The 26,330-nt window shown below is 37.2% G+C and overlaps 1 protein-coding gene across 3 annotated transcripts in view; it reads left to right on the forward strand.

The window, feature by feature from the left end:
- The window catches only part of PhKgamma (phosphorylase kinase gamma), a 318,732-nt gene that overhangs the window by 259,514 nt on the left and 32,888 nt on the right, over positions 1-26,330 (forward strand). For all 3 annotated transcript variants that reach the window (XM_090374302.1, XM_090374304.1, XM_090374303.1), the window contains exons 10-12: positions 5,566-5,689; positions 14,261-14,341; positions 26,202-26,243. In XM_090374302.1, the coding sequence (XP_090230428.1) occupies positions 5,566-5,689; positions 14,261-14,341; positions 26,202-26,243 (247 nt within the window). The remainder of the gene's footprint in view (positions 1-5,565; positions 5,690-14,260; positions 14,342-26,201; positions 26,244-26,330) is intronic.

Consider the following 26,330-nt stretch of genomic DNA (forward strand, 5'->3'; position numbering starts at 1 on the left):
CTTTGAGTAAATTCAACTTCAGCACACTGTGATCACTGCCACCTAGTGGTTCCTTTATCTGCAGATTCTTGATGCAGGAAGAATCACTACTGATAATCAGATCAAGAGTATTACTCCCTTTAGTTGCCTCCCCAACATGCTACTGTAGAAAACAATCATCCAATAAGACACTCTAATTTACTGGCCCACTCTATTTCTCTGCAAAATTGCTCATTATACTCACCAGATTCATTTTTGTGATCAGATTCATCATTGTGGATTTATCTCGTCACCGGATTGTTCACAGTGACTTGCCCACCAATGAAACCACAAAAATATGTATGGAAGCACAATATGGGTAAAAGCATACAATTTAAATAAATACTACTGAATACATCATGAATAGTCAAATTAATAAAGAAAACTTATCTGCAAAGAGACCTAAACACTCCTTTGTTCATTTCACAGATATACAGGAACTTCCTGACTTACATAAGGGTTGCGTTCTGCGGAATGTTACTCAAGTTGGAATTTCCCTAAATAAGCATTTAGGGAAATTCCGCACTCTCAACTATGCATGCTGAATTTGATAGAAGCAAAAAAGAAATGTTCAACAAACATATAAATAGAATTATTCAATTTTTTTTATCTCGCGCAGAAAAAATTACAAAAGTGTATAAAATTCCAAAAATTTCAAAATTATAAAATTATAAAATTACAAAAAGAGAGAGTAGACAGGAATAACATCAGCAAGTTTTACCTTTCGAGCATCATTTGCCAGAATTAACTCTCCAGCTGATAAGCATGCTGCTGCAGAAGTTGAGGGCTGTGGAGATTTAGAAGGGGTTTTTTCCAACACATCACAAAATTTTTCTGCAGCTGCAGAATCATCACTGGCGACTTCACCACATATTTTAATGTTTTGGAAACCAGCGCAATGCTTGAACCTATTAAACGATCCGTTGCTTGCCACAAACTTGGCTTGGGGTTCGCCGTACTTATCCAAAAATTAATATCTTCATAAATACTTCTTGCTTTTGCTTGAATGGCCATTGGACTCAGGGGTGCTTGCTTCTGAATCTGATTTTCCATCCATATTGTCGATAGCTTTTCCATCTTCAATATAGCACCTGAATGCTGTTTTATGATCACTGTTGCTCCTAAATACGTTGATTCTTAAATATGTTCTTTTATATGTGCACTATCCTTTAAAACAGTATTGTTTCTTGAAGCAGCGAGACCAAATTCCAGTGGAATAGATGACAAACTTTGTCCTGCTTCATACTTCTTAATCATCTTCATTTCTAAATCAGTTTTGTTTTGTTTCCTAGCCATGCCACCACTTACACTTTCCGTTGGTTGCTTTCCTTCACCATTTTAATAAGTAAATAGGAATGAAAGAAGATTGTGCAAATTTATTTGTTTTTTATATGATTGAAGATTTCAGTGAAGTTGAACACATTTCACCATAATACAGTAACATAAAAACTCACAGAATTCCAGTTATCAGTATTATCACAAATGCAATAAGATTGACTTTACTACCCATTTATAATAGATTGCGCTAACAGAAAAGCCCAATAAACCGGAAAGTGCAGATTGTTTTTATTGTGTTATGGTCATGACCTCCAGAAATATTCTTTAGAAAAATATCAACAAAGCTGTTCAGAATTGATTCTTATAATGGAACATATGATAGCGATGAAAGGATAGTGCAATTTCCATTATAAAAATGACCTTTTAGAGAGGCGCCTCCGTAGCCAGGTGGGAAGGAGCAGCAGTGCGTAGCACACGCTTCTTGATTAGACCGGGGTTCGAGCCCGTCACCACCAAATACGGAGGATGCGGAAAGGTCAGGGAATGACCACCGCATATCCCGGAGCAATATGGCCTTAGTTGCTAATGCTCCTAAACCAAATAACTAACTAACTAACTAACCTTTTAGAGAGATAAATATCTTAGTTATGTAGCAAAAATTTCAACTTCCCAGGTCTTGGAATGAATTACAAAAAAAAAAAAAAAAACCCAATGTGTTATTGGGTTCACATTACGATGTTTTCACAATACCTCCATTTATTCCTATGAGATGCAAAATATGTTTCCACAATTTTTTTAAGTTTGCACCACCCAGCAAAAACTTATATAAAGTCGAATGTTACATAAGCTGGGGAATGCCTGTATTTAGTTTCTAAAATGCACAGCCAAGTTTTTTTTTTTTTTTTTTTTCAAACTCAGGTGTCTTTATTAGCATATATGTAGAATTGCTATGTAACATATAACTCTTGATGACTGTTTTCTACACCAGCATGTTCGGGAGGCAACTAGAGGGAGTAATACTCTTGATCTGATTATCAGTAGTGATTCTTCATGCATTAGGAATCTGCAGATAAATGAACCACTGGGTGGCAGTGATCACAGTGTGCTGAAGTGGGATTTACTCAAGGAGGTAACTACCATCAGAGGTAAAGGGAAGGGTTTTTGCTTTCGTAAAGGCGACTATGCTGGTCTGAGACAGTATTTAAATTCTATACAGTGGGACCAACTGATGATGTTACCAACAGCAAATTCAAAATGGGAAGCATTCAAGGAACTAATCTTGGAAGCTACCAGGCTTTACATACCAACCAAGAAATATTGTTCAAGGTTCAGGCCTAAATGGTTGTCAGATGAACTAATGAGACATATGGCAGAGAAGAAAAATGCATGGGATACATACAAATTAATGGGTGACGTGGAAGCCTATGATAGATATAAGTTGGTCTGTAACCAAGTCACAAAGGAGATTAGGCAGGCAAAGGCAGATTATGAGAAATCCTTGGCAAAGGATGCAAAGAAAAACAGAAAAGAGTTCTTTACCTATTTAAACTCAAGAAGGAAAGGGATGAATCAGATTGGTCCACTGGATGTTGATGGTTCAACAGTTGAGGATCCAGCTCAGGTGGCTAACAATCTAAACGAGTATTTTGCATCTACATTCAAACATGAGGAGTTATTCAGGAAGGGGAATGTCGTAGGTGAAGTAAACATTGGCAGTGAGCTAGATGATTTTCTAATAACTGAGAGGAAAGTGGAGGAGAAATTGTTGAGGATAAACATAAAAAAGGCACCCGGGGTGGATGGGATCTATCCAGTTATATTAAAGGAGGCAGCAAAGGAAGTAAGCAAACCCCTAGCCATAATTATGAGAGCTTCTTTGGACTCAGGGGAGGTACCCATGGACTGGAGATGTGCAAATGTAACCCCAATTCACAAAGGAGGATCAAAGGCTGACACGGGTAATTATAGACCTGTTAGTTTAACTTCGGTTCCAGGAAAATTAATGGAGGCACTGGTTAAAGAAGCACTGCAGGATCATCTGGACAAGAATTCAGTTATAGCTCAGACACAGCATGGGTTTGTTAAGGGCAGGTCTTGTCTGACCAATTTGATTGGATACTATGATGTAGTCACAAAAGAACTGGATGCAGGGAATAACTTTGATATTATATATTTGGATCTTAGAAAGGCTTTTGATACTGTTGCGCATGGAAGACTGTTGCACAAATTGGAGAAGTGTGGCATTCGAGGCAAATTGCTGCTATGGATAAAGGGATGGTTGAGTGGCAGAAGACAGAGAGTGGTAATCAATGGACACTGCTCAACGTGGACTAATGTTATTAGTGGAGTTCCTCAGGGTTCAGTGTTGGGTCCATTGTTGTTTTCTGTATTTATAAATGATATTGATGATGGTGTATCAGGCTTAATGTCCAAGTTTGCAGACGATACAAAGGTTTGTAGGGTTGTTAAGGACACTACTGATACTATGCTGCTGCAACAGGATCTGGAAAGGTTGAGCAGATGGGCTGAGAGGTGGCAAATGAAGTTTAACATTGACAAATGTAAAGTACTACATATGGGAAACAGTAACCCCAGATCAACGTATCAACTCTGTGGTACTACGCTGACAGTGGTAGAGAATGAAAAGGACCTGGGGGTAATTGTGCAGGCAGATATGAAGTTCTCTGAGCAGTGCAGACGAGCTGCAAGAGTAGCTCATGGTGTCTTGTCAATGATATACAGGAATTTTTCTAGCAGGGACAGGGATGTGATTATTCCCTTGTATAAGGCATTGGTCAGGCCACACCTTGAGTACTGTATACAGGTCTGGAGGCCTCATTTCAAGAAGGATGTAGAGCTGCTGGAACGAGTACAGAGAAGGGCAACAAGATTAGTGAATGGAACAAAGGGTTGCTCTCACGAAGAAAGGCTTAAGTTTTGCAAATTACAGAGCCTGGAGACTAGGCATCGCCGAGGTGATCTGATAGAGGTGTACAAGGCTTTGAATGGCTTGAGCATGCTCAATGCCGATGGGATTCTTCCTCTTGCTCAGAATAATCACCTGAGAGGGCATAAATTCAAATTGAGGAAGGACGGATGTCGGATAGATGTGCGGAAATTCGCCTTTAGCCAGCGGGCAGTTGGTTTGTGGAATAGACTTCCATCGCTTGTTGTTGAAGTTGATAGCCTAAACAAATTTAAGGCTCAGCTGGACAGGTATTTCGAACGAATTGAGGGGTGAAATGGGAGTAGTGGTTGTTTTTTTTTTTTTTTTTGGCTGATGCTGAATAAGCTTGCTTTCTTGCATCATATGCCTCTACTAATGCTAATGCTAAATGTACAACTGTAATTTTTTTTTTTTTTGTGCTATACTAATTATTGGCTTCTTATAACACTATATCTGTTGACATGTACAGCCATATTTACCTTGAATGCAGTTTTTCTTAAATTTGTCAAGTTGTTTGACTGAAGTGCCATTATAGATAATAAAGAGCTATGTCATATATTGCACTGGTAAGACAATTTCATTGAAGAAGTTTCCCTTCAGAGGTATGTGTTGTGTTGATTTTATGGCACATCAACATGTTATGCCATGTTGTACCAGGCATTGTGTATACTGATTTGAGTTCAGAATCCAGATAACTCAATAATTCTGTTTAATATGATTAGGCATCTTTTAGGCATCTTATCATAGCCCGGGGGGGGGGGGGCGATTCCAGCAAATTAGCTTCATCATGCTGCCTATTTGTCGATGTTGTGTGGCCCATGGTCACATTTTCGCCCTTTTAAAATAATGTGTCCTTCAGATTTAAAACTAAAATGTCGCAAATTATAGTTTTAAATTGACTTTTGAAAATATCTATTTTTGGTAATAGATTTTTCTTTATTGCTTTTCTATGATGTTTTATGTATCTTCCTTATTATTTAACAATATTATTATAACCATATTGGAATTTTGTATTTAATTGTTAAATGTAAAAATAATTTAACTGAAAATAAAAAGTTGATAACAATGTTTAAATTCTATTTTAAAAAAATTAGCAATTAGTAGTAATAAACTGTTCTTGAGTAATTATTATTTATTTTGTTTAATTTTTTTTATTATTATTTTGCTTTTTTTTTTTTTTTTTGGCTGGTGCAGCATAAGCCTCTGGCATATGCCCCTGCAATAGCTTAATTGTTCACACTTCAAAGCATACATTATGCTTCAACGAATCACATCGCATTGTTCTTTTAAGTGGTCATCATTATTATTTTTATTTTTTATAGCCTTGTTGGTTTCCCACCATTCTGGCATCGTAAACAAATGATAATGCTGAGAAATATAATGGAAGGAAAATATGAATTTTGCAGTCCAGAATGGGATGATATTACAGAACTGCCTAAAGATCTAGTAAGTATTTAATGAAAGGATTAAGAAAATACATTGAGTTCTTACTAATTTTGAAGAAATGAAATCAGTGATGTTAATTTTCAAAATGAAATGAAAGCATAGATTGAACTTTTTCCTTAAGTAATATCCGATAACATACTTCCTTCTAAATATCCAATAACATACTTCCATTAAAAGTTTTTTTTTTCTTTAAATTAAACGAAGATTTTTTTTTTCTTTTTCTCTGATTAATCGGAGTGAAAAGTAAATATAGTTATCTCCTTATCAATTAATTACTAAGATTATAATTTTATAGATCACTTAATAAAATTGTAGTTGTACATAATCGAAACTTAGCCATTTAGTTTTATTACAACTGTATAATATTTATTGCTGTTATATATAGAGACTTAAAAAAAAGGACGTTTCTTGCTGGTCATAAAGCCCTGCACCGATTTTAAATTTTAATAATCGAAGTTATGCAAATGATAGAACCATTTAGTAAAAATTATATGAAAGTTCAAGTCTTACTAAAGTTTTATTCTTAATGCAGTTTTTAATTATCACGCTTCAACATGGCCACCATCATGACAAACCACTAAATTGTGGTTTGTCATTAACTGATCCAGTTTCTTTAAAATTTTTCATCCACCTACTTCATCATCATCATCAGCCATTTTCAGTCCACTGCAGGATGAAGGCCTCTCCAGCAACTTTCCAGTTCCTTCTGTTTTGAGCACTGGCCATCCATTTGCTACCCACAAACTCATGAATTTCATCTATCCCTCTCTGCCTTTGTCCTCCTGGTTTTCTTCTAGCTCCTCTTGGGTACTATTCTGTTATTTTCTTAGTCCATGGCCTTTTTCTCTGTTATGCTTCCCCCCATAAACTTCTGCCTATCTTTATGCTGAAATGCTACATTTGTAATTAAATGTGCATGACTTGCACAAAAACCATATAGCTAATAATAATAATAATAATAATAATTTTGTAGCCTTTAACCATTTCAGTTAGATTTATCTTCTCTTCAAATTTTCCTAAAATATCTCTTAGATAGTATGAATCAGAGTTGTAATACTCAATATGTTCTACGTTGATAATAATATTAGTGAATTAATAAGAGGAGTTTACCTCAATAGTGTACGTAGAACACTTCCGTATGATACCCTCTAGAAATTAAAACGGAAAAAACGAAAAAATCGACAACTTACCGGTACATTAAAGTAAAATATAAATAATTAAATAATCAATTTAACACAATTCAAAATCAATTTAAAATAATTAAAATTCAAATTAACGCAATTAAAAGAATGTAACAAAAATACGAAAATTTCTGGAGGGTATCATACGGAAGTGTTCTACGTACACTATTGAGGTAAACTCCTCTTATTAATTCACTAATATTATTATCAACGTAGAACATATTGAGTATTACAGCTCTGATTCATACTATCTAATTAATTTTTAAACTCTTATTGACTATTTCACTCACTTCCTGTCTCTTCAGTAGTATACAATAGGAAGAAAAATCGTTTTGAATATTTTCGTTACATTCTTTTAATTGCGTTAATTTGAATTTTAATTATTTTAAATTGATTATTTAATTATTTATATTTTACTTTAATGTACCGGTAAGTTGTCGATTTTTTCGTTTTTTCCGTTTTAATTTCTGGAGGGTATCATATGGAAGTGTTCTACTTACACTATTGAGGTAAACTCCTCTTATTAATTCACTAAAATATCTCTGTAGATGTCATATCCCTCCCTTCTATTTAAATCTCAAACTAGTACTGGTCTTTCTTTGACTTTAGTTTCCACTGCTCTTTCAAATATTAAAGAACTTGGTAGTTAATGACAGTGATAATAGTATGCCTCTGCAACAAGATATAAAAAAAAATAGGTCAATGGGATGAGAATGGCAGTTGAAGTTTGTCATTTACAGTTGCAAGGTACATATACATATGGGTAGCAGTAATCTCAGAGTAACATATGAAGTGTGAAACAATACTCATTGTAGTAGAAAATGAAAAAGTCCTGTGGGCAGTTGTGCAGTCAGATATGAAATTCTCTGAGCAGTGCAGACTTGCTGCCAGGACAGCTCATGGGGTTTTGTCTATATAATACAGAAACTTTGCTAGTAGGGATAAGGGGATGATTATTCCTTTGTACAAGGCCGTGTTAGGCTACATCTAGAGTATTGTATGCAGGTCTGGAGGTCTACATTGCAGATTGGTGAAAGGAACAAAATGGTGCTTCCCTGGAAAGGCTTCATTTCTGCAAATTGTGGCATCTGGAGCCTAGGCACCTTTGGGGTGGCCTGATCGATGTGTTTTAAGGCCTTGAAGGAATTGAGTAGTCTGAATGTGAATGGCATTCTTCCTTTTTGAGTCTGCATGCATGAGGGGGCATAAATTTAAGTTAAGGAAGGATGGTTGCAGGATAGATGTGTGGAAGTTTGCCTTCAGCAAGTGAGTGGTTGATCGTTGGAAAAGGCTTCCATCTGTTGTGTAAGTGGATGGTGTGAATAAATTCAAGGAAGAACCAGACAAATTCTTGGAGAATAAGGCTGGGTGAAGTGTGTAGTGGTGGTTTTTTTTTTTTTTTTTTGCTGATTCTATATAAGCTTGCTTTCTTGCATCATTTGCCACTAATTTGAGCTGTATGTACATATTTCATCACCATTGTTCCCAGCATTCCATCTAAAATTTTTTTCACATAACTTTACTGAATAATGCCTCACACTTAATTAAACTTTTTTCTAAATTAGTTCTGAAAGCTGTTGCTATCTCCTCCTCCTCACACTGTCTATTACTTAAAGAATTAATTTAATTTATAATTATAGTTTATCTGCAGCTCATCTATATTTATCCTGATGGCTTCTGTGATCCTGCTATTTTTATATCATGTTAATCTAGTTATTCTGATAATTCCACTTCTTTGCATATTTATAGCATATTCATAGCATATATAATGCTGTGCCATGGTTCTCTGACAAGAAGTGTGGCCTTCCAGCCAGTATGAGTCTTAGTTACTTCGTTATACCATAGTAACAAGATTATATATGCTCCTGCCTAAAAGTTTGGAATCACAGTGCATGACAACAGTTTCATTAATATTATTTTTTTTTTTTAAATTAGCTATGATAATAGCTAAATTCAAAAAGTCCAAATAATATAAGGTTTAGCATAAAAAAAAACAATACACCACAAAGTAGTTTAAGATTTTTTTATTAATCATTGAAAAATTTACAGCAAGAAATATTGAGATGATTAATATTAACAACTATACTTATTTTTCATCAAAATATCATCCACAAGATTTTATTACTACCTTATACAGACATGGTGTTCTAGCGATTAATTCTATAATAATATGCTCTGAGCAAGAAATGAGATGTAAAATTACTTATGATAAGCTAGGATGCATTATTTAAATATTTTGAATCCATGTGATATATGTTACATTTAATTCTTTTTAATTACATATTGTTATATTACTTACAAACCAACATCGAGCCATGATGATGAAGAAATGTACACCGAAATTGAGAGTCTTCTAGATGAACAGAAAACTCACTACACTATCATTATGGGGGACTTCAATGCTAAGGTTGGAAAGAGAAAAATCAGCACACAAAGGGGACCTATAGGAAATTTTGGAATTGGTGAAAGAAATGAAAGAGGTGAAGACTTGTGGAATTTGCAGAATCTCGAGGAATGTCAGTAATGAAAACTTTTTTTTCAAGAAAAGGGTGAACAGAAAGTGAAGATGGAAGAGCCCAAATGGATTAACAACTAAATGAAATCAACTTCATCCTCACTAACAGAAGATATATCATGAATGATGTTACTGTCCTGAACAAGGTAAATTTTGGAAGTGATCATAGAATGGTGATAATAAATTGAAGATGCACACTTCAATGGTAAGATATAAGAAAAGAAAGGAAAAAACTGACTCAAGTAAATAATACGAAGGTCTTTGAGATAACAGAAGAGGAGAAAAAGCAGTATGTATTGGAACTTAAGAACACGTTTGAGCTTCTGCAGACTGCTCAGAACCAAGATATCGACAAGGAATATTACAACTTTCTGAAAGTGATAAAGTCCAAGAAACCTATAGGTAAAAATAAATCCAAAGAAGAAATAATTAGTCAAGAAACACTTGTCATGATGAACCGAAGATAACAAATGAAGAGCAAGAAAAACACTGACAAGGAGAAAATTGAGTATACTGAGTTATGCTAAGCCATTAGAAAGAGACTCAGAGAGGACATAAGAAAATTTAACACAAGAAAAGTAGAACAAGCATTAAGGGAAAACAAAGGATTTAAATTAGCAGACCATGAGCAGTAATACAGAAAGACAAAAATGATACTCAAACTGAAGAATAGCGATGGTGTACTTATAAATAGCAGAGAAGGCATAATTCAAATAGCAGAAGACTACTATAAAGAGTTATACAAGGAGCGAGGGAATGATGCCAGTAGTGGGGAAGATGGATCGTAAATTAGTAACACATACAATATACCTGATGAGGTAGAACACGCGTTGAAGAAAATGAAGAATAATAAAGCTCCGGTGAAAGATGAAGTTACTGTAGAGTTGTTAAAATTGGAGGAAGAGACATGACACAAAAACTGGCAAGACTCTTTACAAAATGCATTAGAAAAGGTGTGATGCCAAAGGAGTGGAATAATGCAATCATAGTTTTGCTGCATAAAAAAGGAGATAAATCAGAAATTAGAAATTATAGACTAATTAGTTTATCCCACATCTACAAGTTGTTCACAAGGGTAATTACTAACAGATTAGAAAGAATACTTGATGAGAATCAATTGAAAGGGCAAGCTCGCTTTAGGACAGGATTCTCAATTATGGATCACCTTCACGTAATGTCACAGCTAATGGAGAAAGCAAATGAATATAAAACACCATTATGCGTGGCATTTGTGGATTATGAAAAGGCATTTGACCCCATACAGCATAACGCGATGTTTCAGGCACTGGAAAGACAAGGCATACATACCCCATATATTATGATTTTGAAAAAAATATATGAGAATGCTACCTCCTTTATTAGACTAGACAAAAAAGACAGTAGTAAATTTAAAATTGAGAAAGGAGTTCATTGAGAAATATTGTTCAAGGTTTAGGCCTAAATGGTTGTCAAATAAACTAATGAGACTCATGGCAGAGAAGAAAAATGCATGGGATGCATATAAATTATCAGGTGACACAGAAGCCTATGGTAGATATAAGTTAGTCTGTAATCAAGTCACAAAGGAGATTAGGCAGGCGAAGTCAGATTACGAGAAATCTTTGGCAAAGGATGCTAAGAAAAACAGCAAGGATTTCTTTACTTATATAAACTCTAAAAGGAAAGGGATGAATCTGATTGGTCCACTTAATATGGATGGTTTGACTATTGATGATCCTGCTCACATAGCAAACAAACTGAATAAGTATTTTGCATCTACATTCACACATGAGGAGTCGGTTAGGTTTGAAAATGGCAGAAGGTTATCAAATTGTAGCAGGGTGCTTAATGATTTTGTAATAACTGAGAACAAAGTGGAGATAAAATTGTTGAAGTTAAACATAAGAAAGGCAATTAGGGTGGATGAGATCTATCCAGTTATATTAAAGGAGGCAGCAAAGGAAGTAAGCAAACCCTTAGCCATAATTTTGAGAGCATCCTTGGACTCAGGGGAGGTCCCCACAGACTGGAGATGTGCAAATGTATCCAAAAATTCACAAAGGGGGATCGAAGGGTGACACGAGTAATTACAGACCAGTTAGTTTAACTTCTGTTCCGGATAAAATAATGGAGTCACTGGTTAAAGAAGCATTGCAGGATCATCTAGACAAGACTGCAGCAATAATTCAGACACAGCATGGGTTTGTTATGGGAAAGTGTTGTCCAACAAATTTGATTGGATATTATGATGTGGTTACAAAGGAATTGGATGCAAAAAATAATTTTTATATCATATACTTGGATTTCAGGAAAGCTTTTGACTCTGTTGCGCACGGAAGGCTACTGTACAAATTGGAGCAGAATGGTATTATGAGTAAGTTGCTACAATGGATAAAAGGATGGTTGAGTGGGAGAAGACAGAGAGTGGTAATCAGTGGGTGCTGCTCTTCGTGGACTAATGTTATTAGTTTAATCCCACAGGGTTCGGCATTGGGTCCACTGTTGTTTTGTATATTTATCAATGATATTGATGAAGGTATGTCAGGCTTAGTGTCAAAGTTTGCAGATGATACAAAGGTTGGCAGGATTTTTAACAACAGTAATGGTAGTCTACTACTGCAACAGGATCTAGAAAATTTGGGCAAATGGGCTGAGAAGTGGCAACTGAAGTTTAACATTGACAAATGCAAAGTACTGCATATGGGTAGAAGTAACCCCAGAGAAACGTACCAATTATGTGGTACTACACTGAAGGTGGTAGACAATGAAAAAGACCCGGGAGTAATTGTTCAGTCATTTGTCAGTTATGAAGTTTTCTGAGCAATGCAGACAGGCTGCCGGGGCAGGTCATGGGGTTTTGTCAATGATATATAGGAATTTTGCTAGCAGGGAAAAGGAGGTGAATGTCCCTCTGTATAAGGCAATGGTCAGGCCACACCTTGAATACTGCATACAGGTCTGGAGGCCTCATTTTAGGAAAGATGTAGATTTGCTTGAGTGTGTACAGAGAAGGGCAACAAGATTGGTGAGGGGAATGAAGGGATCCTTTTACGAGGAGAGGCTTAAGTTCTGCAAATTGCAGCAGCTGGAGACTAGGCACCTGTGAGGTGATCTGATTGAGGTGTATAAGGCCTTGAATGGGTTGAGCACACTGAATTCTGATGGGATTCTTCCACTTGTTCAGATTACGAACCTAAGGGGGCATAAATTCAAATTGAGGAAAGGCAGATGTGTGGAAATTTGCCTTTAGTCAGTGGGTGGTTAATTGCTTGCTGGAACAAACTTTCATCTGTCGTTGTGGAAGTTGATAGGTTAAATAAATTTAAGGAGGAACTGGACAAACATTTAGAGGGAATTGTTTTGTAAATTTTTTTTTTTTTTGGTTGATGTTGTATAAGCTCATACACTTGCTTTCTTACATCACATGCCAGTACTGCTACTCCCCATATTCGAATTCTGCACTGCTTATATCTGTATGACACCATGTCTCTGATATCCCAACACTATCTGCCTTTGATGTCTTGAACTTCAGATTTATTTAGTAAACTCCTAACATTGGTGTACATGCAAGTATACCTGCACCTATTCTTACTCTTAATTAGCCTAACAAGGCCCATGTATTTACTTGTTCCATGATGATTCTCACAAGTCCTTGAAATCCCCAGCACTTTGCTTTCCTGGCTGCTGCTCATTCTAATAGAAGCAGTTGAAGAATCATTTTCACCTCTGCCTGTGGCTACTGTTAATCTTTTAGTCTGTGAATCCCCCCTCCCAAGCTAGCAGTTTTCTGAACCCCCTAACATTGCCTTGATAGCGTCAGCAAATATTCTTGCACCCTTTCTATTTAAATGTATTCCATTCCTGTAGATGCAGCCTTCCTGTTAACAAGATGCGTAACTTTGTCTTCACAATCCTAGAACTACTTAGCTACTGCTTGGCAGCATGTACTCTGTGAAGACATCCATCCATGAATGGCAGGAATACTCCATACATATGATTGGTGATAGTTCAATATGTCTGCATAACATATGCTGTATGATGGCTGTGTATTGAGAAGGAGACCTAGGCCATTCCAGGTTAATGTATTCCATACCATTAGGGAATGGTATGGAATTCCATACCATTGCAATCCTTGACTGCTTGGATGCAGGCATAACAGAAGATGCACTTCCTTCATATGTCCCCACACTTCCATGTATCACAAAATGGGTAAAGGATCACTCATCAGTCACTATTCACCAGTCTTATCTGTAGTCCTTGCACTATAGAATATGCAAACAGATATTCGCAGGATATTATTAATGGTTTCTGCACAGCATATGGGTCTTGCTATCCAAATTTATGTAACTCCTATCTGACCATTTTTACGGAGAAAAATTGCTAGTAACCCAAGTTGGATTCAACAAGTATATGCACTTGGTCCATCATTGTTCACCCTGTGCACTTTTCAATCTAAATTAACATTTGAACATCCATGCTGCTGAGCATACATTGTTACCCCATTGTGTATTGATGATAGTATCTTTCTCTCTTGCTAACATCACCTTCAAAAACAGTTCCTTGTGTATCTTGCCATCTTTTTTTATAGATGCTCATACCATCTGGTCTGCTATAGCTCATAATATAGACTTACTGGGCAGTTAACTTTTATATTTGTGACTAAAAGACTGCTGTGAAGTGATTTACATATGGCACCAACAAATCATGCACATATGGTGCTCTCCTGAATTACATACAAATACCCTGGTTCCAAAATATTTCTATTGTGTGTGTGTGTGTGTGTGTGTGTGTGTGTGTGTGTGTGTGTGTGTGTGTGTGTGTGTGTGTGTGTGTGGTAGTCCTCATTTAACAATTAAAAATATATACAGGTTTAGTAATATAAAATTGTTGTTATAGATTCGAAAATGTCTTGTGGTGGAACCAAATAAAAGAATAACTGCTTCACAAGCACTACAACATGATTTCTTTAAAATAGTGGTGAGTTTCCTTAATTTTTTATGCAAACAATTTTAAATAATATTATTTATAATATTTTATTTATTAGTTGTTATTGAATTGGAGTCAGGATTCAAATGCCATTGTTAACTGAAAGAAATCTTAAAAGGCCTCTTTGATCAGGACTAGTTAACTTTACTGTTCCTCACATGAGTTATTCAAGATTTTTCTACCTGAATTCATGAAAATCAATGTAGAAACCCATATAAACGTAATTCATAATAAAATTTACTTCTAGGCAGAGATGAAGTGGTGCATGGTAGCCAAAGAAATTGACATGCCAGTGAACCATCCACTTTGGTTCATTGGCATGAATCTCCAAACAACTAATCAATCAACCATTAAAAATATTAATATTAAAATTTAGTAGATTATGAAGCAAAATAAAAGGGCTGAAGAAATAAAGCAGTAAAGAAATATTGGCAAACATAGGAAGTTGTGTAAGCATATCCAACAACATGTTGCCTAGAATATAATGAATGTAAAATAAACTTGGGGAGAGGCAGAATGGAAAAGTGCGAGAAAAGCAAAGAACAAGTAGATAAACTAATACTGGAGAAAAACCAAGACAGAAGTAAGGGAGAAAAAAAAGTGAGAGAAAGACTACAGTGGAAGGAATAAATATCTAAAATTTACAGCATTTTAAATAAGAGGAAAATGTAGTCATGATTACAAACCAATAAATAACAAATTTAGACCAGTGACCACTTGTTAGTGCCAAGGTCAAAAATGTGAAATATCACATCAAGATACAATAAACCATTCACAAAAGCATAACAAATAAATAAAACAACAGAAAATAGAAAACCAGGAGAAAGAGAACTGTGGAAGGAATACATATCTAAAAATTTTGTGAACATTCTAGATAGGAGGCAAATGCAACCAAGTTTAAAAGCCAAAAAAAAAAACGAATTTAGACCAATGCCCTGGCACAAGCACTGAGGCCAAAAAATCTGATGGCAGTAAACCAACCAGAAAAGCATGACAAATAAATAAAACAACCAAATGTAGAAAACAGGCATCCATTGAGTCCATTCTCATTGGAGAGCCACTGGACAACAATGGTTGTGGAAAATACTGCATTTCAAACACAGTGAAAATCATTGCAATTGAAAGTGACTGAAGACAACCATCAGCATGCTGAAGCAGTAAAACCCACACCACAAAGGCCTCTGTTGTGTTGCTTTCCAATACAATATCCTATTATCTCAATATTCCATTATCCTATTCATATTGGCTGGATAATTTTTTGTTTAAACTTCAAAAACATTTATTCTGACTGTAGTGGCTATTTTACCCATGAGAGAACATTTTCCAACTGATCTTTTTCTAAAGAATTTGAATTTGTAGTAATATTTATTTTAAAAAAATAAATCCTCAAATTGCCCACTAAATTATGCACTTTGAAAGTTACCTTCATTTTTACACAACTTTAAAATTCATTTCTCAAAAAACTTATCTCACAATGTAAAAACAAACTCCATCTTGTATCCTACACTCGAGCGTTAACTTTACAGTTGTTTTATTTTCTCCATATTTTGTATTATCTTTTTATTTGTATCCAGACTCACTCTTTAAATGAAGGCAGCATCAGCAATTACTAGTAGCCAGTTCACCAAATTTTAGTGCTTTAGTTTTAGAGTCAAGGGACTGTGAAGTAAGTTATGAAATACACGTGTTTAATGGATATCATGATCATAACTTCTAAGGATAAATCAGTAATATTATTATATAACTACCAGTAAGTATAATGTAAAAATGAATTTTTCCATTTTATTGACATAATTATCATATTAAATTGTACTCTGTAAGTAACTTTATATTCCTAGTCATGCTTGTTATTTTATTTTTTAATGTAGCTAGAGATTTTCTAGGTTACTACTTAATATATGTAGGCGCCTCCGTAGCCAGGTGGGAAGGAGCAGCAGTGCATAGCACACGCTTCTTGATTAGACCAGGGCTCGAGCCCGTCACCACCAAGTACGGAGGATGCGGAAAGGTCAAGGAATGACCACCACATATCCCGGAGCAATATGGCCTTAGTTGCTAATGCCCCTAAAAACCAAATAACAACAACAAATAACTTAATATATGTAGAACCTTTGTATTATTCGAATCTTGCCACCATTTTTATGATTATAGAGTGAGAGGTAGAATTCAAATTTTTTAATTGTGGTTAATAGGTAGCTCCAAAGTTTGAATCACTTAGATTGGCATTAATTGAATAATCTTGCTATATATTATAATTAACTTAAACTTTCAAGCATGATGATATAGCCTAATACATATAAAGCAAACTTGGTAGCGTGGTATTATTATTGCTGCATATCTGGTATATCGATAAGAAAATTCAAATTTTAATAGCATAACCAGTGCATAGTGTTATTAGTGCATTAGATATATTTGATTAGTGAAGAATTTTTAATTATATTGAATAGAATAGTGATCTGACTAAGGTGTATAAGGCCTTCAACCCATTGAAGGCCTTATACACCTTAGTCAGATCACTTCACAGGTGCCTAGTCTCCAGCTGCTGCAGTTTGCAGAATTTAAGCCTCTCCTGGTAAGAGGATCCCTTCATTCCCCTCACCAATCTTGTTTCCCTTCTCTGTACACGCTCAAGCAAATCTACATCCTTCTTAAAATGAGGCCTCCTTTTCTCTGCTAGCAAAATTTCTGTATATCATTGACAACACCCCATGACCTGCCCTGGCAGGCTGTCTGCATTGCTCAGGAAACTTCATATCTGACTGCATAATTGTTCCCAGATCCTTTTCATTTTCTATCAACTTAAGTGTAGTACCACACAGTTGGTACATTTCTCTGCGGTTACTTCTACCTATATGCAGTACTTTGCATTTTTCAATGTTAAACTTCTATGATAGCGTAAGGTTTATCATAAAACTAGATAGCAAGTATAGTAGTATCAATTAATCAGTAAAATTTAATAATTTTATTAAATTTCATTGTCAAATAAATTGTACTTTTTTAACTAAATACATATAACGACCTAGTTTTTACATACTTAACATTATAAATTAATATATATAACTTGAAAGGAGATAAGAAAGTCATATAATGTAACTCGGAGATAATACTCGATACCAAATTAAATACATATAGTGTTATAACTGCATTAGGATATAAGTTTAGGGTTATATTTTGTATTGAAATTTTATTTGAAATTGAATAGAAATAATGATTCAGACCAGAACAGCAAAGCAAAAGGCCCAAACTAATAAGGAGTGCTGTGGCTCAGGGTAGAACTGAGGGTGGGTGGTTGTCCTCTGAATCACAGCCTTTTGAAATGCACTGCTTGTTTGATGTTTGTGGAGCAATCAGGAACGGGACATGATATTGCCAAGGGGAATGTCTTTGTGTGTGCACGATGTAAGGAGTGTGAGGAAATCAGGCGCCAACTCAGCGTTGTTATGGGCCTATATCAGAGCTTGAAGGACAGGGTGGCTGCCCTCGAAGGATTTAAATTGAGTGGACCATCAAGCTCTCAGCTACCCACATCAATGCCAGAGCTTGCACTTGAACATCACACAACACAGCAGCAACCACCAAGACAGAATGCGCTGGTCCCCAAGGAACTGGTTGTTGTCAGTGACTCTATTGTCAGGAAAATGGGGAACATATCGTGTTAAAAGGATAGGTGGAACAGGACAAGGGTATATCTTCCAAGGGCAAAGGTTGATGACATTGTAGAACGGATATCATCTTTTAAGGGCACAATAGGTGATATTTTTGTACACGTTGACACTAATGATATTAAGAGTAGGACACCGGCAGAATTACTTAAGAAATAGAGGTCAATGGCGAAAAACAGCCATGAGTTAGGGTTGAATTTGAAAGTGTCTTCAATTCGTGGATTTGTTAAGGGAAAGTCTTGTCTGACAAATTAGATAGGATATTATGGTGTGGTTACAAAGTAAATGGATGCAAAAAATAATTTTGATATCATATATTTGGATTTCAGGAAAGCTTTTGACACTTTTGCGCATGGAAGACTATTGTACAAATTGGAGCAGAATAGTATTAAGGGTAAGTTGCTACAATGGATAAAAGGATGGTTAAGTGGGAGGAGACAGAGGGTGGTAATTAATGGGTGCTGCTCTTCGTGGACTAATGTTATTAGTGGAGTCCCACAGGGTTCGGTGTTAGGTCCACTGTTGTTTTGTATATTTATCAGTGATATTGATGAAGGTATATCAGGCTTAATGTCGAAGTTTGCAGATGATACAAAGGTTTCCAGGGTTGTTAATGACAGTAATGGCAGTGTGCTACTGCAACAGGATCTAGATAATTTGGGCAGATGGGCTAAGAAGTGGCAACTGAAGTTTAATCTTGACAAATGCAAAGTACTGCATATGGGTAGAAGTAACCCCAGAGAAACGTACCAACTGTGTGGTACTACACTTAAGGTGGTAAAAAATGAAAAAGACCTGGGAGTAATTGTGCAGTCAGATATGAAGTTTTCTGAGCAATGCAGACAGGCTGCCAGGGCAGGTCATGGGGTTTTGTCAATGATATATAGGAATTTTTCTAGCAGGGAGAAGGAGGTGATTGTCCCTCTGTATAAGGCAATGGTCAGGCCATGCCTTGAGTACTGCATAACATTTTAGGAAGGATGTAGATTTACTTGAGCGTGTACAGAGAAGGGCAACAAGATTGGTGAGGGGAATAAAAGGATCCTCTTACCAAGAGAGGCTTAAGTTCTGCAAATTGCAGTGGCTGGACACTAGACACCTACGCGGTGATCTGATTGAGGTGTATAAGGCCTTGAATGGGTTGAGCACACTGAATTCTGATGGGATCCTTCCACTTGTTCAGATTACGAACCTAAGGGGGCATAAATCCAAATTAAGAAAAGACAGATGTAGAATAGATGTGCGGAAATTTGCCTTTAGCCAGCGGGTGGTTAATTGCTGGAACAAACTTCCATCTGTCATTGTGGAAGTTGACGGGTTAAATAAATTTAAGGAGGAACTGGACAGGCATTTGGAGGGAATGGTGTGATTTTTTTTTTTTTTTTTTTTGGGATGATGCTGCATAAGCTCATACACTTGCTTTCTTGCATCACATGCCACTACTACTACTACCCAGACAAGATAGGAGGGAGTGTATGATGATTGCCTTGTACATCAATTCGGCCCTGAAGAGATTGTGCAAGGCTCAAGGGGTAGAATTTTCCTCAGCCTGCTCTGTGCTTGTTAACAGGAGCGACTGCTTCTACAGGGATGGGATACACTTAAATAGAAAGGATGCAAGAATATTTGCTGTTGCTATCAAGGCAGAGTTAGGTGAGTCAGAAAACTTCTAGCTTTGGGGAGGGGGGATAAACAGACTAATAGATTGACAGTAGCCGCTGGCAGAGGTGAAAGTGATTCATGCACTGCTTCTATTGAAATGAGCTGCAGCTTGGAAAACAAGATGCAGGAGATTCCAGAGACTGCTGGAGTCATTGCGGAACAAGTAAATACATCGGCTCTGTAATGGTAGCTAAGAATAGGAACAGGTGCATGTATACTTGCTTGTACACCAATGCTAGGAGTTTGGTAAATAAATATTATGAATTTGAGGTGTTGGTCAAAATGTCAAAGGTGGATATTGTTGTTATAACAGAGAAGTCGTGTCACACAGATATAAGGAATGCAGAATTCAAATCTGGGGAGTACAATGTGTACAGGAAGGATAGGCAGGATAGGAAAGTAGAAGGGGTTATGCTAAAGGTTAAGAAACACATAAAATCCAAGGAAGTACAGCCAGTCTATATTGCTGGACAGTGCAGTGTCGAGTCAGTTTTGTGTGACATAAACACTGGGAAAGCAAAATTGAGAGTAGGAGTGTATTATAGGCCTAATGACTCTGATGAAATGAAAAAATTATAATTCCTCAGAGCAGTTTAATACTAGAACATACATACAAAGAACGGTTAATATACAAAAGAGCTTTCGGCTGAGTAGACAGCCTTCTTCAGTTAAACAGAAAATATATTAAATGACAGTTAGAATGGAGATGTGCACTGCCAAGTTGGTGCGTGAGGCGCGTGGCTTATTGTTTGAGGTTGAAGTTTGTGGCTGTGATGTATGGTGGTGACACGGCCAGCGTTTGTCTATGGACAGAATTATTGCTTCTGTGATGGGGTTAACTTGACAACCACTGTTCCTGTTCAAAAAGGTATCCGAACATTTTATGTTTAAAGATTCCAACCAGGTGCGCCGTAGGTAATGGTGGGACCTGTCCACAACCACGACATCACTGTGTGGGTCAATGTCGTGGTGGGTTGTCCAGACATAGGTGGGCTATCCGTTTGGCAGATGTTCCACATCTGCCAAACGGATAGCCCTTTTATGTTCTGAGAGACGTTTCTCGAGCCGACGTCCAGTCTCTCCAAAGTAGCAGCTAGTGCAGTCACGGCAAGAAATGCGATAGACCAAACCGCTCTGCAGAAGGGTGGGGACAGGTGTTTTCACGTTGGAAATGAGAGAACGCAGTTTCTTGCCTGGGAGTTGGATGCACTTTATCCCATGTGATTTTAGGATTCTACCGATCTGTTATGACAGGTTGGGGTAGTATGGGATAAATGCCCTCGTGGATGACTCACCACCGTTGACGTTACTGTTGGTCGCCACGTTGTCGCGTGCCTGTAGGTCACACCTGTCAAGGATGTCGATGGGATAGCCACACCTCGCAAGGTCCACTTTGACCCTGGTGATCTCTGTGCGTCTTTCACCTGCAGAGCTAGTGTGTGTCCAGGCGCGAGTTAGCAAGGTTCAGGCAGTGGTGAGGAGGTGACCCCGTGCGTGTGCTGACCGGAAGTTGGTAAATTGGCCAGCACACATAGGTTTACGATAAACTGTCGTCTTCAAGCATGTGTCTTCGCTCCGGACGAGGGTATCTAGGTATGGTATGGTGTTGTTCGACTCCAGCTCAATCGTGAATTTTATGAAGGGCGATAGTGAGTTGAGGTGGGTTAGGATTCGCTGACCTGAGTCTCTAGGGATAACTACGAACACATCGTCTACATAGCGACACCAAAAGGCGATGTGATCTGGTGCGTGTGTAAACGCACGTCCCTCTAACTCCTCCATCACGATGTTTGCCCTGACCGAACTGACAGGGGAACCCATGGCTGTGCTATGCACCTGCTGGTAAATTGAGTCGCTAAACATGATTGCACCCCCTGTTAAGCACAGTCTGAGGGCGGTGGAAATGTCATCAGGTGTCAGTCTGGTTCTGTCGCTAAGGGTTTCATCATTGTCCAAGAGTTGTTTTGCACAAGAGATGGCAAGTTCCACTGGGATGGAGGTAAAGAGTGATATTACATCGAACTATGCCATGACTTGATCTTGTGAGATGGATATAGTGCGGATCCTTTCTGTGAACTCAATACTGTTCAAGACGGTGTAGGTGGTCTTGCCAACTAGAGGAGAAAGAAGCCTCGAGACAAACTTAGACAACTCGTAAGTCGGTGATCCACAGCAGGATACAATTGGTCTTAGTGGTGTGTCTTCTTTGTGTACCTTCGGCAGGCCGTAAAACCATGGGATCTGACACCCGGAGGCACTGAGGTGATTACGGGTTGACTGTGTTATCTTCCCCTGTTTGAGCCAACTATTGATGAGGATATTCACCTCTGACTCCCATCATTCCAATGCTCTGCTGGGGGTAACGGTTAAGGGTTTGTAGACGGAAGTGTCTCGCAAAAGCAGTAAGGCTTTTGCCACGTAATCAGCACGGTTCATTACAACCGTATGACGGCCTTTATCCGCCGGTAGAATGACGATGGACGAATCCCGTTTTAGTGACTTGAGGGTAGAAATCTGCATACGGCTGAGGTTTAAAGAGACTGGGCAAGCATGGTGTAGAACTGCTGCAGTCTTTAAGCAGATTGCGTTGGCCACATCTTCTGGGAGGCATGATAAACATGTTTCCACGCCTAAGGTGATGTCAGTGATCGGTGGGTACTTTGGAAGAACGGCAAATGCCATGCCAAGAGTCAATAGGTCTATTTGTTCTGCAGATAACTGCTTGTTGCTCAGGTTCAATACGAAATCTGTGCAACCTGTGGAAGGGGCATTATGCTGGCGACGAAATTGACTTGATTCATTAATTAAAATATTGAACTTACGTTTCTGTCGGGCACAATAACAATCTGATTCTCTGATGGCCTGGTAGCATAAAGTATTGATTACATTGGTGTAAATAGGATCGGGAATCAGAGCCTTAAGGTTGACTAGTAGGGCTGCTTTGCTCGCTGAAGCACGCTGTATGTCACGGTGGAGGTAAACAATCCATATGCGCAGAGTCTTGAAGCCGAAGTTCCGACAGGTACGTCCCATGCACTCATTAGAAAACGGTTGTTTGTACTGAAATCCCTTCTGGATAATCTTGTTTGCTTTGCATCTGTGAGCAAACCTCAGGTGTTGTCTGCCACGGGCTATAAAGATGAAATCCTTCTGTAGTCTCACAGCCATATCGTATGTTGGTTGGCCAAGAATAGTCCGAATATGGTGAAAGAGGACAATGCGCTCCTGATTCATATTATTGAAATGAAATCTGATGAGTATAATAACTCTGACTCTGATGAGTATAATAACAGCTGTACAGAGAAATAGAGTGTCTTTATAACGGGGAATTTTAATTTCCCAAATATTGACTGGAATTTGTGGGTTTGTCAATATGTGTATCAGGAAGCAACTAGAGGGAGTAATATTCCTGATCTGATTATCAGTAGTGATTTTTCATGCATTAAGAATCTGCAGGTAAAAGAAACACTAGGTGGCAGTGATCACAGTGTGCTGAAGTGGGATTTACCCAAAGAGGTAACTACCATTAGGGGTAAAGGGAAGGGTTTTTGCTTTCATAAAGGCGACTATGATGGTCTGAGACAGTATATAAATTCTATATGGTGGGACCAACTGATGATGTTACCAACAGCAAATTCAAAAATAGGAAGCATTCAAAAAATTAATGTTGGAAGGTACTAGGCTTTTCATACCAACTAAGAAATATTGTTCAAGATTTAGGCCTAAATGAACTAATTAAATGGTCAGAGGAACTAATTAGATATGTGGCAGGGAAGAAAAATGCATGGAATACATATAAATTAACAGGTATCACAGAAGCCTATATTAGATATAAGCTAGTCTGTAATCAAGTCACAAAGGAGGTTAGGCAGCCAAAGGCAGATTACGAGAAATCTTTGGCAAAGGATTCAAAGAAAAACAACAAAGAGTTCTCTACTTATGTAAACTCTAGAAGGAAGGGGATGAATCAGATTGGTCCACTTGATATCGATGGTTCAACTGTTGATGATCCTGCTCGGGTAGCTAACATACTAAATGAATATTTTGTTCATGAGAAGTTATTCAGGGTGGGGAATACCGGCAGTAAACTCTGGCAGTAAGCTAGATAATCTTGTAATAACTGAGAGTAAAGTAGAGGAGAAATTGTTGAAGATAAACATAATGGCACCAGGGTTGGATGTAATCTATCCAGTTATATTAAAGGAGGCAGCTAAGGAAGTAAGCAAACCCTTAACCATAATTATGAGAGCTTGCTTGGACTCAGGGGAGGTACCCACGGACTTGAGGTGTGCAAATGTGATCCCAATCCACAAAGGAGGATCAAAGGGTGACTGGTAATTATAGACCCATTAGTTTAACTTCTGTTCCAGGGAAATTGATGCAGCCACTGGTTGAAGAAGCATTGCAGGATTATCTAGACAAGACTTCAGTTATAGCTTGTACACAACATGGATTTGTTAATGGGAAGTCTTGTCTGGCCAATTTGATTGGATACTATGATGTGGTCACAAAGGAACTGGATGGAAAGAATAATTTTTATATCATATACTTGGATCTTAGAAAGGCTTTTGATTCTGTTGCTCGTGGAAGACTGCTGCACAAATTGGATCAGTGTGGCATTGGAGGCAAATTGCTGCTATGTATAAAGGGATGGGCACTGTTCTTCATGGACTAATGTTATTAGTGGAGTCCCCCCCCCAGGGTTCAGTGTTGGGTGCATTGTTGTTTTCTGTATTTATTAATGATATTGATGATGGTATATCAGGCTTAATGTCCAAGTTTGCAGACAATACGAAGGTTGGCAGAGTTATTAATGACACTAATGACAGTACGCTGCTGCAACAGGGTCTAGAAAAGTTGAGCGGGTGGGGTGAGAGGTGGCAACTGATGTTTAACATTGACAGATGTAAAGTACTGCAAATAGTAAGCATTAACCCCAGAGTAATGTATCAACTGTGTTGTACAACACTGACAGTAGTAGAGAATGAAAAGCACCTGGGGGTAATTGTGCAGGCAGATATGAAGTTTTCTGAGCAGTGCAGATGGTCTGCAAGAGTAGCTCATGGTGTCTTGTCAATGATATACAGGAATTTTTCTAACAGAGATAAGGAGGTGATTATCCCTTGATTATCCCCTTGCTATATAAGCTTGCTTGAGTACTGTATACAGGTCTGGAGGTCTCATTTTAAGAAGGATGTTGAGCTGTTGGACAAGTACAGAGAAGGGCAACAAGATTAGTGAATGGAACAGAGTTGCTCGTACAAAGAAAGGCTTAAATTTTGCAGATTACAGTGTTTGGAGACGAGGCACCTGCGAGGTGATCTGATTGAGGTGTATAAAGCCTTGAATGGTTTGAGCATGCTCAGTGCTGATGGGATTCTTCCTCTTGCTCAGAATAATTGCCTGAGAAGGCATAAATTCAAATTGAGGAAAGACAGTTGTAGGATAGATGCATGGAAGTTTGCCTTTAGCCAACATGTGGTTGATTGCTGGAACAGACTTCCATCTCTCGTAGAAGTTGATAGCTGAAATAGATTCAAGGCAGAACTAGACAGACTTTTGGAGCAAGTGGATGGGTGAAATTAATTTTTTTTTTTTTTTTTTTTTGGCTGATGCAATATAAGCTTGCTTTTTTGCATCATGTGCCTATGCTAATGCTAAATTATCTGAAGGTATTTTTGAATGATCGGGGGGGGGGGGAGTATAACTCATAAATTTACACGAGTCTAAAATCTGAAATCGTCTTAGAAAGTTTCTAAACATCTTCTGATTAAATTTAGCAACGAAAAAGATTATGTTAAAGTACTCATGTCAGCAACCATGAATTACATCCCTCATAACTGTTGTTCATTGATACCTTCAAATATTTTTATTTTATTATCATAGTGGTTTTTCTTGACCCCATCTTAATTAGTTCATTTATTACTGTATTTCTATATTTTTCGAAAATACATGCTGTTTAGTAGATTTCCAAAGGGGTACCCATATACAGTAACCATGAATTCATAAAAATATTTGTACATATATATTTGCTTTGTAATTAAAGACGGTTGTACCATCTTTAGTTACATCTTGAAGCATCTGCTAGGGCACCGTGTATAAAAATTTGAGAATTCTAATGTTGTTGCATTATGTAGACAATTAAATGAATTTCAATTATTTTAAACATAAATTTGAATTTTTATTTTCGATTTTTAGAATGCTCATTAAAAAGATATTAATTTTCTAAACTAATATACAATGCCGCTAGTCTGTTATTTTTTTGGCAATTTTGTATAGGATTTTTTTTTTTTTTTTTTTTTTTTTGCATATGTTGAACTTAATGGCATTTTATAGGAACAAAAATTAAATTTACAGGCAGTATGGAAGTGAAAAATACTTGGTTGCTTTTTTGCCCTCAGAAAATGACCTGCAACACCTTTATTACAGACCTTTGTATGTGTATTTGTGCTATCTGAACCATGGATTTTCACTTTTTGGTGATTTAAGTAAAAATAAAATAAATTTACACATTTTTTCTTCTTTAGACTACCAAGGGACGTATTTTCAATGCAAAGAAAACTTTTCAGGTAGGCTTGTTTTCATGTAAGCAGTTTTACAATTACTATTTAATCTTCTTTTTTTTTTCTTTTTTTTTTGTTTCATCCAAACAAGAC

The sequence above is a fragment of the Mastigoproctus giganteus genome, chromosome 5 (genome assembly GCF_048544385.1).
Source record: "Mastigoproctus giganteus isolate SK-2022 chromosome 5, ASM4854438v1, whole genome shotgun sequence".
Classification (NCBI taxonomy): domain Eukaryota; kingdom Metazoa; phylum Arthropoda; class Arachnida; order Uropygi; family Thelyphonidae; genus Mastigoproctus; species Mastigoproctus giganteus.